The sequence below is a fragment of the Phragmites australis genome, chromosome 22 (assembly GCF_958298935.1).
Source record: "Phragmites australis chromosome 22, lpPhrAust1.1, whole genome shotgun sequence".
NCBI lineage: Eukaryota > Viridiplantae > Streptophyta > Magnoliopsida > Poales > Poaceae > Phragmites > Phragmites australis.
In genome coordinates, this window is record NC_084942.1 from 1,970,861 (window position 1) to 1,989,566 (window position 18,706).

The 18,706-nt window shown below is 38.2% G+C and overlaps 1 protein-coding gene across 6 annotated transcripts; it reads right to left on the reverse strand.

Moving 5' to 3' along the window:
- Positions 1-923: 923 nt before the first annotated feature.
- On the reverse strand, positions 924-16,372 carry LOC133905160 (protein ZINC INDUCED FACILITATOR-LIKE 1-like). Of its 6 annotated transcripts, XR_009907577.1 has the most exons (17): positions 16,142-16,372; positions 15,481-15,521; positions 14,924-14,984; positions 14,701-14,803; positions 14,479-14,581; positions 14,343-14,396; positions 14,194-14,256; positions 14,057-14,106; positions 13,898-13,973; positions 6,055-6,255; positions 3,863-3,950; positions 3,357-3,442; positions 3,166-3,273; positions 2,863-2,907; positions 2,061-2,104; positions 1,316-1,414; positions 924-1,207 (listed from the first exon to the last, which is right to left on the reverse strand). XR_009907577.1 is itself a non-coding variant. In XM_062346882.1 (16 exons), the coding sequence occupies exons 1-16, from the start codon at positions 16,299-16,301 to the stop codon at positions 1,411-1,413; spliced, it is 1,287 nt and encodes a 428-aa protein (XP_062202866.1). In that variant the 5' UTR covers positions 16,302-16,372; the 3' UTR covers positions 924-1,410. The 6 variants fall into 6 exon arrangements, 2 of the variants coding, with proteins under 2 accessions (XP_062202866.1, XP_062202867.1); XM_062346882.1 differs by having other exon boundaries at positions 924-1,414; XR_009907578.1 differs by lacking the exons at positions 924-1,207; positions 1,316-1,414 and adding an exon at positions 2,690-2,778.
- Positions 16,373-18,706: the final 2,334 nt, after the last annotated feature.

Sequence of the window (18,706 nt, forward strand, 5' to 3'; positions counted from 1 at the left end):
GGAGGCTCTAATATGTTCCCAGGATTAGATTCGCAATCAATGCAAAGGTACAAAGATAATTTCTTCCTATTGCTTTTGGCTTCTTTGACATATATAATATTGCTCATTTGCTGTCTTGTTCTTGTATCTAACATAGGAAAATGGCATACATGCCAGTTTTTGGACTTGCCTTCAAGATATTCAAGAAGGGATGAAGGTAGATTGCTATTGTATTAATTTTAAAGCTTATTTGCTGCCTTTCTAGTATGCAAATCTCTTTTTTTGTTGCCTTGTTGATTATTGTTGTAGGACATGATCACATGACCATCGGTGTGAGTGACCGAGTTTGAGCTCCAAGACCAAGCCTGTTGCCTACTTAATTCAAGAAGATACTCACACTTTTCTGTTTTGCTTTTGTTAACTATTTTATTTGAGTTATGCACTATTGTACTAAGTATTTAGCATTGACAATTTGGGATGTATGAACTTGTAAAACTTTAATGTGCTTGCTGGTGCTAGACTGCTGGCAGCTGGTGTGTGGTGTGACCGTGTGACTGGTGTCTTGTGTTGCATAAAAGCATATTTGTGATCTGCATTACTTGTGGTTGTCACGCTCATTGTGGTCTACTTGCTGCTGTATTATTTGTCATCAATAGTGTTGTCCTTATGGTCTATTTGCTACTGTATTACTTGTCTACTTGCTACTTGGTCACTTCTACATGCTACCAGTGATTAATCAGTGAAAAAAAAACCCATCGGGTCCCCGTAGGCCCGATGGGGAACAGTAACGATGGAAGTCCATCCCCGTGATCGGGGCCGGGGTGGACTTCGGGGGCGGTTTTCCTGGCGGGTCTCGGTTACGGGGCTGGAGTCCCGTCGAGGATCGGCCCCCATTGCCATCTTTAAGTACGACAATAACATTTAAGGAACTGCAAGGCATGATAGAAAATTAAGCTCCTCTATGCCCGCCCTTCTCAATCTGAACACTAATTTGTTACAATAAGTATTTCCCACAAAAGACAATAATATGCCACTGATCAGATTATGGCTTACAAGTCACAACTAGGGCTCATCATGTCGATCGGCTATCCTCGGAATTCTTAACTAGCTACGCGCGCACCTTGTATACTTGGGCAATATTTACAGACAGGGTGCCATGTACCCAGTGTGAACAACTACACAACTCATATTTCATGAGAGGGCATAGGCTTTCTCCTGTTCTTAGCATCTACAATAACACATACGTATGTTTGTAGCCATGACATGTCACTTGACCTCTCAATTGGTATTTACTACAAGAACAACTTCTCAATGATACAAAAGCAGGAGGCTTAACTTGAAGAAATTTGCTCCAGCATGGCAAGAAATGGCTTGAATGTCCAAATAAGTTCAATAAAAATGACAATGTCCAAAAGGAAGAACACCATTTGGTCACCTGCATACCACACCAAGTAATGCACTGAAAAGATCAAACGGGGGTACAAAATCTCATAATTGATTGCTGATGTTGTCATCACAAATGACATATTAGGGTAATTAAGTTACTAAGAACACCGCTAATTGTAGCATCAGGGGATGGGCGAAGTGCGAACAATATACGATGCATGCATGAGTTTTGGAACAAACCAAAGTGACATGAAGGTAAATGCCACACGAACAAATTGCGGACACAACAACCGAATTGTGTGTCATAGTGCAACAATGGATGAAAAGGGAGTACGGTCCTAGTGGAATAACAGTGGAAGGAGTCAGCCCAAAGTTCCCTTGTGCCTGCTCACCTGGTCCTATTTAAAGTCCCCAATCCAACTCAGCTAAGCCACATAAGATAAGACCAGATAAATCATGTGATGAGGTGCCAGATGCAAAAACAAAAGTATTATTGGCTTAGTGTGTCTAGGCAAGTGGGCCTAGACTGTTGGGCCCATGCATAGTTTTTAATGACACATGGTTTTGTTGAAGTATTAAGCAAAAGAAAGGGTGGTTTTCAATAGAAGTGTTTTGTGAATAAAAAAAATCCAAGTATAGTTTTTAAGAAGTATGAACTTTAGGCATTGATCATAAATAGGATGGATGCACATCTACTGGAAAGAAAAAAGCTTGTTGGCGGTTTTGTGCCCATGAAAACCTGCATTAACATATCATTATGATGTCAACTATGCCCTTGATATGCATTATTTCATTCATGACATTCACATACAATAGGTCAGTTTGGCAAACATTCGATTAAAAAGTTATCCTACACTTACCAAGTAATAAAATTCCTGTCATCTGCAAGTGCATCTCATATCTAGAGAATCTTATGATGAAATACAAACATTAGGTTATATAAACATTCTCATTTAAGAATTTATTTTAGAACTATAGTGACTGTTGAAGGTGACATATCTAATTCCATCATACTTGCAGAATCAGTCGTGCAAACCAATGTCCCATGGTAAGCGGTAATATGCCAGTATTTGCGTACTTTAAAACACTAAATCACAGAAAAAAGATGCTACAAGGGAAAGTAGGTACATGCTAGCTACTCCTACAAAATTCAACTAAAATTAACACCAATTATTACATCAAAGATACACATATAATTTTCAACTTGGATTCTATATATGTAATTCATCTGCAACGTTTTTTTACTATTATATCATATTGCACTTTGGAGCCAAAGCTTTGTTCTAGCAAATTCAATCCTTGCAACTAATTAGTTTATACTTACACAATACCAGCTGCTGCTGGAGCGAATGCCTTGAAACAAGACATTAAAGTGGTTGCTAAGCCATTTGCAGTTGCTCTTTGATCCTAAGGCTATTAATTACGCAAGAAAAAGAAATTAAAAGACTTTGCATATGAAAGGCTGATTTAATTGAAATTGAATGTAATGGCACATACCACAGAATTATTCTGAAGAATGAAAGAGCATGTTACAACATTAACCTAAAATGAGTGCAACAACGGACAATGTTAGTGTGATATTGACCAATACATGCTGTTTACCTTTTGGGCTACTACCTCCAAGATAAACATAGCATCCAAATATACTAATATTGTTGGAAACATAATAGATAGTCCCCTTTCCTACAGAACATATTTACATTTCCATGTGCAAAGAGAAACAAAATGAATGTGTATAACGAAATATACATAGATATTTCAAGCATGTATATAACTTCTAGTTGACCTGAGGGTACTAACCACAAAATTGTTCTTTAGCACTGATGCTATATTTACTATTATTGATAACCAAAGTCTTGACAAATGTGTCATAGGTGGATAAGTAAAAAGAAGCACCATAGATAAGATCTGCAAAATCGGTCACAATATGTTAATTAAATATTTTGAAATGCTTAAAGTAACACTGAAAAGTAATGGTAACTTGTACTCACAGCCGCAATACGGGAAGTTTTGATTGGTCCAAGAACTTTTACAATTTGAGGATAAATAAACGTTTGATACAGAAGGATGCTAACACCTATAAAAGAATATATGAGCTCATTTTAAAAATAAACGATATCATGATATAAAATTAGAAAGCTCATGTTAAAGCCAGGTTTCCAAGTTCACAACAACTTATCTCTATATTATAGTATGTCATCTCAACATTTTCTTCAACATGTGCATGCCTCTATTCTATCATAAATTTTCATTAGGTAGAAACACACGAAACTTGACATCATACACATACATCTATGAAACTACTTCAGAACTTTTTCCACACAGTGTAACAAAAGGGCCTTACAAAGCATTCATGACATTCAATATTAAATAAGATTTCTGGTGTGGAGCACTTTTAAAGCAATTTATCTTGAAGCCTATATTATATATGTTGATCATAGAGTATGAAATAGCAATGACATCAATTAGTTAATATGGTGGACCATCAAGTTTATACCTGTAACTACAAATACTTGACCAACATCCTCAGATGAGAAACTTAGTCCGCCATACATTCTGTCGCTTTCAGCCCATAGAGAAAATATCTAAAAAGTGATTTGAAATGTCATAGGTGAACTCATAGAAGCCAACTACTTCAGAAAAAGATCTAATGTGATCATTGAAATCAATAGTTTGAAGATTACATAATTTATTTTTCTCTCTGCTTACAAATTACTACTGATCTAAATGAAAAGATTAAATGTATCCATGACAGGAAGAAAGCTATGAGGGTATATACAATGAGATAAAAATCCTTGCACATAATTTGATCTGTACAAATTTGCATTCTTTGGCTTAATCATCTCAATAATTAAATGAAATTATAAATAGATTAATATCCTTAGATGTAATTAATGCAATAAGATAGCACATTTGGTATTTTTTTAACTAATTTACTGCTACAGGCAGCAGGACTTCAAATTAGGATTCAATTTATTGTTCATCGGTTTGAATCGGGTTATCTGTTAAGAGTCGGTTTGAGTCAAGTTAGTTTAATTCGGTTTTATCTGTTAGATGGATTCAGTTTAGAATTCCATATGGTTTAGGATTAGGACTCTGTTAGTTTAAATTAGATAGGAGATAAGAGTTGGCTGGCTGGAAGTTATGGCCGGCTATATAAGTCAGCATTAGGCGTGATTGTTGGAGGCAATGAAATAAGAAGTCTCTCTCTCTCTCTCTCTCTCTCTCTCTCTCTCTCTCTCTCTCTCTCTCTCTCTCTCTCTCTCTCTCTCTCTCTCTCTCTCTCTCTCTCTCTCTCTATATATATATATATATATATATATATATATATATATATATATAGAAAACTAGTATGTACTCCTGGGTGTATGTACTCCCACCTCTCATATACCACTTTTACACGTGTGTTATACTTCTTTATCACTTTAAATATACTTCATTAGTAATTATAAGATACTACAATACAAATCCCACGAAATTTTTTATGAAATTCCATGATTTTTATCATAATTTGCGTATATACTTCTTTTATGTATAAAAAAGAGTATATAGCAAAAATGAAAGGCTAACATTGATTTTTTTTTCATACAACTCATATTGAAGTATCTTAGAATTAGTATTAGAGTATACTAAAAATGATAAAAGAGTATAAAGTGTTTGTTTAGGTGGTATATTGCATGTGGGAGTACATACTCCTAGGAGTATAGAATAGGTGTCCTATATATATATATATATATATATATATATATATATATATATATATAGTCGACCCCCCTCTTTATCTTTTCTATCTACCTAGTCGCCCCTCCCTGTTCTCTCTGCTGGTTCAGCCAGACCAACCATCACGGCTCCTGTACGTCGGCAATTCAAGCCCCGGCCTAGGGTTGTGCACAACTACAGCCTACGGAGGGCCAGCCCTATCATTTACACTATAGTGTGTCATCCTTTAATTGGTGTATGACTTTCTATTTTTCATAATATATATATATATATATATATATATATATATATATACACACTACATTTTTATTAAAACGTGCAATTCCTTGTTTGCCTCTGCAAATGTTCCTAGTCCCTCTTATGCCATCCAATATGTCAATGACATGTGGACCCCATACCACATGTCAGTGTCTCACTAGGTTTTTCATATTTGCAGTGGCATATGAGTGTTATTCCTAACTTATAATACAGAAGAGACATAAACAAAATACAAGTATTATGCATGTGGGGATTATAGATAGGTGCGTTGGCATAACGTAGGCTCCCAACTTGCAACTAAATTAGACATAAATCACTTTCTTGATATTGCTTCTTTCATTGCCATAGGCTTAGCTTGTACTTTCTTTGAGGATGGTGGGGGTCCAACCAATGAACAATATCTCTAGAAAATAATGAGCTTATTACGTGCTTGTGATGTATACTTTCAAACAATTGTATTGAAGGCACTGTTTCAGTGAGATGCATGTAACTAGCACGTGCTGTAAAATCAACAGTCCTTTGAAAAATAATGAATGCTTAATTTTATAACCTGAAAAAATAGCTTGTCAACAGTCCTTTGAAAATAAGAAATTAGTTTGTCAAGTCATATGTGTAACCAATAAAAGTATGCTAGTTCATTAAGGTATATCATTTGTAATCAAGGTATATCAATGGAAATGAAAAATTATTCAAAAATACTTAAAAACATACCTCTGTGTAAGCCGTTTCATCAAAGGAGACTATACAGAAGAGAATAATAGATGACATCAATGGCCAATTCTTAAATAAGTTCTTATTTGAAGGTGAACTATCATGTTGCTGAAAAAACTCCCCAGAATCAGCCAAATGTGCAATCAAAGATTCAGTTTCTTGATCTTCCTTTTTGTCAAGTTTGTGCTTGTGCATGGTCTCCTGAAATTTTATGGAACATAATTTTTATTAATAAATAAATCTAGCGACTATATATTACTGGATAAGTCATCTAGAGCTGAAGAGAACATAAAAGCGCATGGCAAACCATACTAATAAATTCAATAATCATCCAATAATATATTAAGGCTTTGGATATTTGATGCAAAAGTACGAAAAATCTAAAAAGTACAATAAATGATATGTTTTATACTACGATATCATAGATCGTTGGAAACAAATTTGCTCCTACAAGATTAAAAAAAAATGTTTGAGTTGATGGTTATTGGATTTTTTTTTTAAACTTCCATGGCACTTCTCAGATGGTTTTATCTTTTCTTAGGGGTCTAAAATGGTTTTATAATGAACCAGCGGCTAAATAGTAGAATATGTACTGTAGTAGCCTATGAAATCTAACTAAATGTACTATATTATAATCTTTTACGTTCTAACAATTATTGTGCAAAGAAATGGGATAACTCGATCTAATTAAATTTATGGATTTGCGTGTTTTATATGCCAATTTTTTTTTACCCTTGTTGTATGCTATATCAGGAATCAAGCTTAGCATGTTGCTGAGCAATTGTAGTTAGTTGAGTAGCATCATTAAATTATTCAATTTTTATGGTACTAATTGGCCTTTGGATTATGCCTTGGTTCCTATTGTAAATATCTTTGGTAGGTCACTCCCATAGCGTCAGGATCCTCTGACTTCAACGTCACCATGACTTTTTCACTGACATGTGGGGCTGACGACAAAATCATGGTGACGTTGAAGTTAGATAAACCTGATCCGCTCCGATAGTGTTGTCCTTGAAGAAGAAAAAAAGGCTCCAGCCATTTTGTGATCCTAAGTTAAAAGAAAAACTGTATTGCCTGTTAGTGATTATTTTTACACAACTTTGTGATTATTTAAAAGTCAAAACTTCATATAGAAAATTCTAGTGCACCTAGGAAGCTAAAAAGAAATTCAAAGAACATATATGTTTGTGTAGTTATTTGTACATTTTAGGACTGTAAGAGCAACTCCAACCTATTTCCTATTTTTGGTTCCATATTCCCCTGAATAGAGAATTCCCTATCTAGATTTCCTTTCCTACTTTCCAGCATGCTCCATTTGGTTCCCTAAATTTTCCTCCCTATAATCCAGTCATCTCTATCTTATTAATATCTTGTGAGCATCTTGAAAGTGCATCTAGCCTCTATGTGTGATTTTGGTAATTAATGACAATACATATGGACTAACAAAGGTGTTGAGTTTGTTAGTAGGTTGTTCTATAGGTGATGCATGGATGAGGGATATGCATAAGCTCTAGGTGAATGGGGAGAATGAAAATGCATCAAGATGAATGAGCTCTAAGTGATGCTCGAGTAAGTGATGACAATGCCTATGGACTAACAATCATATTGAGAATTGCTATTAGGTTATTCCATAGGATATGCACAAATGATGAAGCATGGATTCTTTGAGAAATGCCATGAGTTCAAAGAATTGCATCAAAAGTCATTGAGATTTTAGTGATGCTCATAAGAAGAAGAGGAAGCTCAATAAGATTAGCAATAAGCTTGAAGGCTAAGTTACTTGTGGAAATCAAGTAACTAAATGTATGACTTGTTAATAGAGTTTTATGGACTAACCTATGTGCTATGTGTTTAAGAATGAGTGGGGTTAGATTCTATATGAAGATTGACAATATGCATGAAGGCTAATAAGTTACTTGTTAACTTAAGATATAAATATTGTCATTTAGGTTTTATGGACTAACCCATGTGCTTTGTGCTTGAGAGCGAGTTGGGGTTAAGATCCACAAGAAGGCATAAGTTGAATTGAAATCATATATGCCAAGAGTGAAGAATAAGAGTTAACTCTATATTTGATAAAATGAATTCCTTGAAGATGTCAAATAAAAAGTGATTTTCTATGGCAAGACGGTGAAGGGCAAGCAAGACTCGGCTGCGATGGACCATTCATGGTGAAGGGTAAGCAAATGGCTTGGCGTCGAAGGACCAACGCAGTGGTGAAGAGCGAGTGAAAACTTTGCGCCGATGGACCGTGCGAGGCCATAGGAAGCTATGGATGATTCGCATCAATCATATGAAGAATCAAAAAGAGATGGAGTGAAGAATATATGGAAGTTGGTAACCCTCAAGGTTTGAAAAAAAGAAGCGGTACTTGAAAGTTTTCAAATGCTCAAAGTGGTTTAAACGAGTTTTATCTTTGAATTTGAGTATAGATATGCCACACTATTAAGAGGGATGCAACGTGAGTTAATTGTCGTGTCTCAGTTCTCAAGGGTTTCTAACTAAATCCATAGTGAGAGTTCTTTTTAGAAATCCGGAACGGAAAGTGTGGAAGTGTTCGAATTGGGTTTCGGAGTGTTCCTAATTTGATCCTATATGTTTTAGGTCATAAATTCAGTTGGGATGTGTAGCCCTCTGAATAAGCTTTCCATAGAGTCAAAAATCGTCGAAATCGGACTCCGGGATCAAAAGTTATCACCGTTTTTCAGAGATCAGCTATGCTGAACCCGGATACTCCGGGGTAGGCCGGATACTTCGGACTGTCCGGAGTCTCCTGGTGAGACTCCGCCAAAGAGTTTCGGTTTGGACTGTTCCAGTTGACCCGGATACTCCGGTGTACCCCGGAGACTCCGGGTAAGACCAGAAAAGTTGAGTAACGACTAGTTTTTGAAGTGGGCTATTTATAGCCCCTCACCCCATCCTTTATGCTGCTGCAAGGGCACGAAAGAAACACTTTTTAGAGCTAAAAGAACTCCCTCCCACTCCATTCTAGTGTGTGATTTGAGAAGAAAAGTGAGTTAGGTTGAGAGATTGGAAGATTGAGTGCAAGTGAGCCAAATCCAATCTTGAGCACTCGGGTTCATCAGCAAGAAGTTTGATTGTGTTTGTTACTCTTGGAGGTGAAGCCTCCTAGCCGGCTAGATGTTGCCCGGTGAGCTCCCGCGCTTGTGGTGAGCCGCGGAAAAGTTTGTGAAAGTCGATCTCGCCTCCGAAAGGGAAGAGATAAAGCTAGTGGATCGAGGAAAGCGGTTGAAAGAGACCCGGCTCGTTGGAGCTTCCTCAACGGAGACGTAGGATTCACGATGGTGAATCCGAACTTCAGGAAACAAATTTTGTGTCTCCTCTTTTGTTCCTCTACTTTTGAGTTCTTGCTCAACCTTTGTGCATATTGCTCGATCTACTTGTTTGTGTGTATCTGAGTGTAGGTTCTCCGTGAATCTACTTGAGATCATCTCTGGGAACATACGACCTCACTTGGTTTGAGCTAGAACTCTCTACCCATTCTTTATATTCAGTTTCGGGCTCAGTTCTGTACAGAACCCGGAGTATCCGGACTACCCCGAATACTCCTGATGAACAGTGATTTCAGGCGTGTGAACAGTGTTTTCAACCTTTTTCAATTTAAGTTTTTATTGCATATCTCTTGCTAGAATTGAATAATTTTTGTCGCCTTAGGATTGTAATTTTCACACTTATTTAGGGTGATTGTGCACTAGTTAAGCCTAGCATATTTAGATTTTTCACTTGTGAAAAATCCGTTAATTTATATTCCGCTGCAAATTTAGACCAATGGTAAAAGGGGACGAATTTTTGTAAAAATGCCTATTCACCCCCCTCTAGGCGACATCATTGTCCTTTCACATCTCCAGCAGGGTGGCCTTCCGGCTCGCTATCGCCAAATATAGCCATCTCTTGCCAAAAACGAGCTCCAGCAGAGTAGCCAACCTAGTAATTATCACTGTAGGCACACTATCCACTTGGAAAGAGTGGCCAAATTTGGCTGCCCCATGCGGCTCGCCATCCTTGTCCGCCTTCGTTCCCGCGCGCCTCCGCACGTAGCTTTCCCTGCGCTTTTTCGTTTCCAAGCTCCCACGCACCTTCTCTTGCCATTGATTGTGTGGTAACTGATCTTACAACGCGTGTGCTTGTGTGATAACTGCTCTTACAATGTGTGTGTTTGTGTGGTAGCTGCTTTTACAATGCATGTGCTTACGTGGTAATTACTTGTATAAATTCTTACAACATGTGTACTTGTATGCTAACTGCTCTTACAAATTCTTACAACTTGTGTGCTTGTGTGGTAACTGCTCTTACAATTTCTTATAACGCGTGTGCTTATGTGGTAACTAATTATTCCAACGACTATATTTCCAACGGCTACATTCCAATGGCTGCATTTTTCATCTCTATATATGCATGCACATTCACTTGGTTCCTACACCAAGTTATTGGCTTTGTTGTTCGTTCTCTGTTTGAAATGAGTCGTCGCTCTCTCTTGGACAGACTCAATATCAGGCTATGAATGCTCCACAATGGGGCGGTTTTGTGTCTGGACGTCAGTATATCCATCGTGATAGAGAAGGTAGGCATTGGAGGTTGTACAACAACTATTTTTCAGATGATCCAACATACGGGCCATCTATCTTTCGGTGCAAGTTTGAAAGTAGTCCATTCTTTTTGTTCGTATTCTCTGTTCATTCTATTTCTTTGAGCATGTTTTCTCATTCTTGTTTTTTTCTTAGGTTTAGAATGACTCGTTCTTTGTTTCTTCGCATAGTGGAAGTTGTAGAGCAGCATGCCGATTATTTTGTGCAAAAAAAGAGATGCAAATGGACGCCTTGGGTTATCTTGTTTGCAAAAGATTAATGCAGCATACATGATGATAAGTTATGGAGTACCAGCAGATTTTATGGATCAATATATTCGTATTGGTGAAAGTATTGTTATAGAGAGTCTTAGAAGGTTTGTCAGAGCTATTGTTGAAGTCTTCGAAGATGAGTACCTGAGGTCTCCAAATGAGTATGACACCGCTAGATTACTTGCTATTGGAGAGCGAAGAGGTTTTCCTGGAATGCTTGGAAGCATAGATAGTATGCATTGGAAGTGGAAAAACTGCCCTGGAGCATGGAAAGGCCAGTATACCGGTCATGTGCACGAGTCCACAATCCTTCTAGAAGCCGTTGCTTCAAAATATTTTTGGATTTAGCGTGCTTTCTTTGGTTTACCGAGGTCTCACAATGATATCAATGTTCTTCACCGTTCGTATCTTTTTGCAAAGCTAGTCAAAGGGAAAGCTCCAGAAGTTAATTATACCATCAACAGTCATAATTATACAATGGGGTATTACCTTGCCGATGGCATCTGTCCAGGATGGGCCACATTTGTGAAGTCCATCAACTTCACGAGACAATAAGAGGAAATATTTTGCCAAGGCATAAGAAGTAGTTAGGAAAGATGTGGAATGAGTATTTGGAGTTCTACAATCTTGTTTTGCCATTGTTTGTGGACCCGCTCATTTTTGGGATAAAAACACACTCAAAGAAATCATGACAGCTTGTGTCATCATGCACAACATGATCATTGAGGATGAGCGAGATGAAGATGAAGACTTCCATTACGAGGGTGTTGGACAGCTTGTGAGACCTTCGAATGCGCGTACGCGTTAACTAGAGTTCATTCAAGTTCACCATAATATCAGAGACAGGGAAACTCACTCTCAACTTCAAGAAGATCTAATCGAGCACCTCTGGCAACGTCATGGAGACATGTATTAATTATGTAGTATGTATCATTATACTCTGTATTTTATTAATTATGTACTCGGTATTATATTAACAAAGTATAGTTGATTCAACAAGATAGTTCATACACTGATACACAAAAAGAACAAGATAGTCCATACATGAGACAAGTCCACACATAACAAAGAGTACCAAAATATTATGATAGTCCATACATAATAAAGAGAACAAGTCCACACATAATAAAGCATCATGCATTCCCAAACCGTCAAGAAATGATCTCATCTTGCATTCTCATATAGTATTGTTGTTGTCGCTCACTCATACCACTCAAGTTCATATTCATCACTTTATCATCTTCAATTCTCTGTCTTAATTCTAGATCTCTTTCCTTTAGTTCAAGTTTTTTCTTCACTATTGCATTTCTCTCATCATTGATTTTCTTCTCTAATGCAAGTCTCTCATCATTGCGCTCTTTTTCTTCATCTGTTTCAAGTCTTCGGCCTCTTTCTTCTTGGCCCTCAAATTTTCCAATGCATCCATGTAGAGGTTATCTCCAGGAGAAACAGAATTTTTACCTCGACGTTATCGTTCTTTCTCCTTCTTTTTACCATCTGGCCTTGCATCTGCGGCCTCTGAAGTAATACCCTCCCCTATTTCATCATGACGATTACAACAAATTAGAGAAGAATCACATGCATGCAACATATACCTTCCACAAAAATTTTCACTAAAATTTTTGGTTATCTTCTTGCTTTGTTTCATGACCGGTGTACCTTCCACAACTTTCACTTCCTCAATAACTTGTTCCTCAGGTGGACATGCAAATTGGCTATCATCCCAAAATTGGCTGCTACCGATATTTTGGCCACTCAACAATTGCATATAGCTATCCATCCATTCAACAAGCTACCTGCATTATTAACCAAAGTAGCACTCATCAACACTTAGCAGACGTACAAGCAGCAACACGTGTTCAAGTAGCACACGTAGCCAAGCAACACGCAGCCAAGCTGTGCAATCTCTCTTGTTCTCTCCCCAAAAGCCAGCAACAACACGCAGCACTACGCGGGCGACAGCAATACACAGCACCAGGCGAGCCACTGAGGCCACGTGCGGGCGAGCTAGGGGCACCACGAGCTCCACGATGGCGAGCAGCGTGAGCTCGAGGATGGTGCGGGCGAGCTCAGCAGGGACACGCGGAGCGAGCTTGAGGGCGGCGAGCGGCGCGAGCTCAAGGCCGGTAGGCGCTCAGCGACGGCAGGCAGCGTGAGCTCGAGGGCGGCGGCGACGCGAGCTTAGAGGGGGCGCGCGGCACAAGCTTGAGGACGACGCAAGAGGCGCGAGCTCGAGGGCGACGGGAGCTCTGACAGGCGTCCTCTACGGCAACTCTCTCTCCTCTCCGACCTCTCCCTCCCTCAGATCCAATGAAATCGACAGTTGAGAACCTCAAAATCGACCCCCTACCGAAAAGGAAGAGGAAGGATACCAGGATTCACTTTTTGGGTGGTGGCGGGAAGGATCGAATCCGTGGCGGCTGTTGCTCGATGCGAAGGGGAGGGTCTCCCCATATGTGGTGAATGGAGGAGGGGAGATGGCGAATGGGTAAAAGTGGGGATGGAAGTAGCAAATGTTGGAGCCGGGTTTTCTGTCATCCTCGCCAAATAATAGAGTAGCGACTCGAGTACTGAATGGGTTGGAGTTGCTCTAACACAATCTGTACTAGATTTTTTTTGTTCTTTCTAACATGAAATTTTTATTTGAATGAGCTCACATCAAATTAATGAACAGTGTTGGTAAAAATGCAGATGTGGAATAGGTAAGTCAAAGCGTAGACGTATTATGGCCTTGTTAGCCTTCTCCGCTCTTATTTCTATATGTTAAGTGATGCATTAATCACTTTAAGCACTCTTAATACATTCATTTGTAGTATTTTTAATAAAACAACTAATAAAATATTTTCATTTTTATATATTCTAGATACTAATTTTAATGGACTTTTAAGTAATAAGAAAGATGTTGTGAGGTGAAAGCACATAAATAGAGATACTTGAATATGGGAAAGAATATTAATAAGAATAACATTGATTGATTGTACATACCGGGAGCCATATGCAACTTATGAGAATAACCAAGCAGAAGACTGATATACATAAACAAGGTAAGAAATATGGGAACCTATTGGAAACTTTTCATGAATTAGTATGTTGAAGCAAATTATCTTAACTCAGAAAATTAAGTGCATATGTAACAAGTAGTACCTTCCAAATAATGAGTTGGCAGGAAATAACTTCGAATATTTTTCTGTTGGCTATCAGATGAAAACAAAATTTGTCACAAAAGACTGATGCATAAATAAAGGATACAGAATTCTATAATCTAAGATTGTCATGAATACCTGTGCAAGATATCCACCAATGGCTGACCCAATAGTAATACTTATTGCCCATGCTGTGCTAACCTAATCATTCAAAAATGTAAATGTCACAATTGTAATTGTTGCATCAAAGCAAAAAACCACATTTGTACAATATTTGCAATATTTACAAGTGAAAATCCAATAGCTTGATGCTCTGGTCGACAAACTTCAACAGCATAAGCCTGCGAAGCAGATCAGTTACCATGTTACTAACTCTGACATGCTACATACCCGACATAATTTTAAATCACTCAATCATCGTACTCTTATTGGGCCAATTAAACCATTTAAGGAACCAAGAAGAAATCTTGTAGCTAGCGCCATCCAATAGTTCATACTTAGTCCGAACAAAGTGTTGAACACAAGCCTGAGACAAGTAATAGGCCACAAATATTAAAGATTGGACACAAAATTAGTTGAAATACAAATCTGCACTAGCTAAATGTATTTGATCATCTGATGTAAACAAAGAATAGAAATACTAACGTAGAGAAAATTGCAAGAACAATAACTGGCTTCCTCCCAATGCGATCTGCTACCATTCCCCAAGCAGTGGAAGTTAAAGTTCGACCAATCATATATGAAGCACCTACAAAAATAAGAATATGATATTGATCAAATTTTCAATATGTATATGTAAAAAAAATTGGTTTTTTACAATATAAAATTTTAGAACTAAGAACATCGTAACCATTTGGAAGGTTCTTACCTACAAAACCAGCATAGAATCCAATATCTTCTACTCTTTTGGCAATACGCAGGTCCCTTATCTGTTGTGACAAGAAAATCATATAGTACGTAGGGTCCGTGTTTGCACAGATTAAAAGAGCTTTGATACACTTAGGATATTACTAAAATGCAGTAAAAACATACTTCAGATATTGATGACTAGCTAATAGCATGCCACGCAAATAACACACACACACAAAGCTGTACATGTGCAGTACATACATATATAGTTAAGAGAAAAACTGGACTGTATATATATAGCTCCAAGACTGGGGTGATGGCTCTACTGCATATGTCATTGGCTCGTGGCTAACTTTAATGTAAACTTTGAAGTCTATTAGCTTCCATAACATAATGCATATCTCAAGATTTTTCTAGTTGGAAGATTCTTGATCATATCTTGATAAAAACCACACAATTGACATAATTATGCAAGGTGTGCAGACTGCAAAATCTAGTCTCCAAAGCACCCACAACAAATTTCTATGTGCAAGGTCTTGTTGAGAAAATTGGTGTTCTATAATTAGATGATCATACCATGAAATATAAGAAGGGAAATAACGATGATATCGGCAAACCTATAATGAAAAGGGGAAAAATTAGAAAGCACCCCTGTACAGTAACAAAAGTAAGCACATAGATAGAACAAGGGTAGTGAGTAGTGACAACATGCATTAGAATACAAAGAACAACACAAGAAACAAAGAAAAAGAATATTGATATCCCAGCTTCAGTTGGTCTATTTTAGGTCTAAACATTCAAGGACCATCTGTGTTCCCTTCAAATTTAGGGACCAACTCCAAATAATCCTCTGCTACAATAATTATGAATGTCGAAGAAGACCATTTTTATTCCACCATATTGTGTGTTGATACCATATGATCAGCAATGAATTGGAAATACTACGACAGCCGAGCATCGTACCTCAACTAGATGATCATGCTAATCGAAGAGCTGTCATGAAAAGTTAAACTTTCTTAACCTGAAAGTGGCGAAATTTGACGACAAAACATCAGGCTACTGAACTGCTGGTTCAGTAGCCTGATGAACGAGAACTCCCAGTAACTACCAACGAGCAATCAAGAGCCCAGCGGAGATCAATCGTTTCAGCGCAACCAAAATTTTTACAGAGCTCAGTTGCAGAGCAGAGGAGCAGATAGCAGTGATCTATACGCGAAGTATGTATATATGCACGCACAGCAGACGAGGATGATGATCCAGATGTGGAAGAAGTGCCTGTACGGGACCCCCGGGTTCTCCGCCTTCCACCGGTCGACGGCGCAACCCGGGCAGCCGTTGAAGTACACGTGGGCCAGCAACGGCGCCGCTGCTGCCTCGCCCTCGCCGCCGCCTGCCATCGTCCTTTGTTTTCCTTAGCTTAGTGGAGCTGGCTTACTGCCCAGCGATTATATATGCACCAAAAGCCACAAGGAATTGCCTCACGTGTCGGATGCAATGTCAGCGTTGGTGAGAGCGAGGATCTGTTTGGCACAACTATCGGATCAGCTTTCTTAAACAGTAGCTTTTAATTTTTAATTTTTAAATAAAGCTAAAGAATTGAAAAAAAACAGTTTAATCTGATTCGCTTCTCGCATAGAATAATTTTTTCTATATAGTTTACTGTAGAGAATTATTTTCAATCATAAAATCACTTCTCCAGGTAATTACTCTCTGTAAAAAATTTAAATAAGATAGAACTCTACCAAACAGACCTCAGACATCTTACTAAATTTTTGTAAGCACGTTGCTCTCATTGGCAGAAAATCTAAAAATCTAATATGAGCATACTTGTCTTGTCCTAATAATAAACTCATCCGCATCCGGCAATGCAGCTTTCTCTGAATTGACTTGGGGACATACAATGGAGCGGCTAGCTCATTCTGATCATTTATGTCTCCTCACCACAATATGCGTGACGTGGCTTCTTGTTCATCTCAGCTGTCTTTTTTCACTCGTGATCTGATCCGATATGATTGAGCTAGAGTAGAGTTCGTGATTGCACGACAAAGCTGCAAGCCATTAGCCATGGCCCATGGCGCTATAGTCGATTGAAACGGCGAATTTTTTATTTATATACGTTTTGGAATTAGCAAAAAAATATGCACCATCTTAAAAATTTACATATATCTATACCCCTGTCAACCTTGTTGCCCTCAACGGGTGACAGGTTTAATTGAACAAATAGCGTGTCACATAGATCTATCGCATATTGAACGGACAACATGTTAATATATACTAGCTAATTATCCGTACGTTACAGTAAAATCATAAATATTAGATACTATAACATCAAATATAAATTTAAGATACGGATATGTGGATATGCTATAGGAGCATCGTCAAACGAATATGTTGAGATTAGTACTGTAGTTTGATTTCAGATAAAATCTAAAAAAGAAGTAAGATATTATCTACTAATTTCCCTCTAAATTATATTATTTATTTTTATTAGTAAAATAAGTTGCATATCTATAGCTGATAATAAGATAGAGAGACTGAAGGATGAAAGTGGATGGTAAAAGTGGATAAATTATTTGAATTTTATGAAATTTTATTAGATGAGAGAAGATCAAGGGGAAGAGATGACGCAAAAATTAACTCGTGTTTTATACGGTAGAGATAGAGAAGAATTATAAATTTTCAAAATAGATACACATTTTTACAAATTTCAGAAATAAAAAAATTCTTCAAACGGCTGCCTGCTTAGAATCGGATCAGGCTTGCGACTGCGAGGAGGAAGGCCGCCGCTCCGCTCCACTCCACCGACGTGAGCCAGGGCCACCCATCCCATCCCGTCGATGTCACCGACGGGCGACGCCGGCGGAAATAATGCAGACGGGGCCATGCAGCATACCTCACTTTGAAGTTTGAACCTGGATGGGCGGTTCGACTGTCAGGTGCGAATGTGTCGGGCACTCGGATGGCGGGGCAGAGACAGCCGCGCCGAGATGAGTTGGTGTGGGATCGGCGGCGTCCGGTGATCGATCGGGGCTCGCCTGACGATCGGCACTCTGCAGTTGGACCCCTGCACTGCACCTGCGTCTTGGGGGCGCCGAGCTGACTGACTCGCAAGTCGGGGGTCGCGTGGATGCCACGCGCCCATGCTGCATGCCTGCAAGTTTCTCATTTTTAAGATTAATAGTTAAGTGTTTGTACATTATAATAAATATAAAAATTGTATAAGATAATATCAAGCATATACCAAGATTATATGTGAGTTACTGTAAAATTATGTACTCATAGCTGAGACTCATGATAATAAATTAAAGCATACCCACTCCCAACAATAACTTCGGACGCCATCCAATATGGTGTTCCTTTGACAAAGTATGACATATTGTTGTAAGTGTATTGGTACAGGAAATTAGAAACAACTTGAACAAAGCATATACATGCTGGCATCATATCCTCTAATAAAAATGCATCAGGCAGATATGTTAATACAGAAATGTGCAAAAACATAAGGATTTTTATCTGACTACACACATGCTAACCGTCCTGATACTATACCAGAATGTACAATCGTGGGCACAAGAATATAATTAGAAAATATGATCTAGGGGTATCACTTGTCATTTGTAATGAAAATAGACCAAAACAGTTCCATACCAACCGGCTTACTTTCAGTAATTTAACATTGTCACTATTATATTTCAATGTAGGGGCATCCATACTTCCATTTGTAGGCACTGCTAAAGTCATATGGTCTCATGAGTTTATTACATCCTACAGTATTCTAGAGGTGCAACAAAACCATATTTTT

Bases quoted from the DNA above. Each gene is read 5' to 3' on its own strand.
- LOC133905160 (XM_062346882.1), bottom strand. From the start codon at position 16,301: ATGGCAGGCGGCGGCGAGGGCGAGGCAGCAGCGGCGCCGTTGCTGGCC. The intron at 15,522-16,141 runs GTGCGTGCATAT...TTTTCATTATAG, and splicing joins GATCATCATCCTCGTCTGCT to GTTTGCCGATATCATCGTTA. The intron at 6,256-13,897 runs GTATGTACAATC...ATAAAATTTCAG, and splicing joins TAAGTTGCATATGGCTCCCG to GAGACCATGCACAAGCACAA.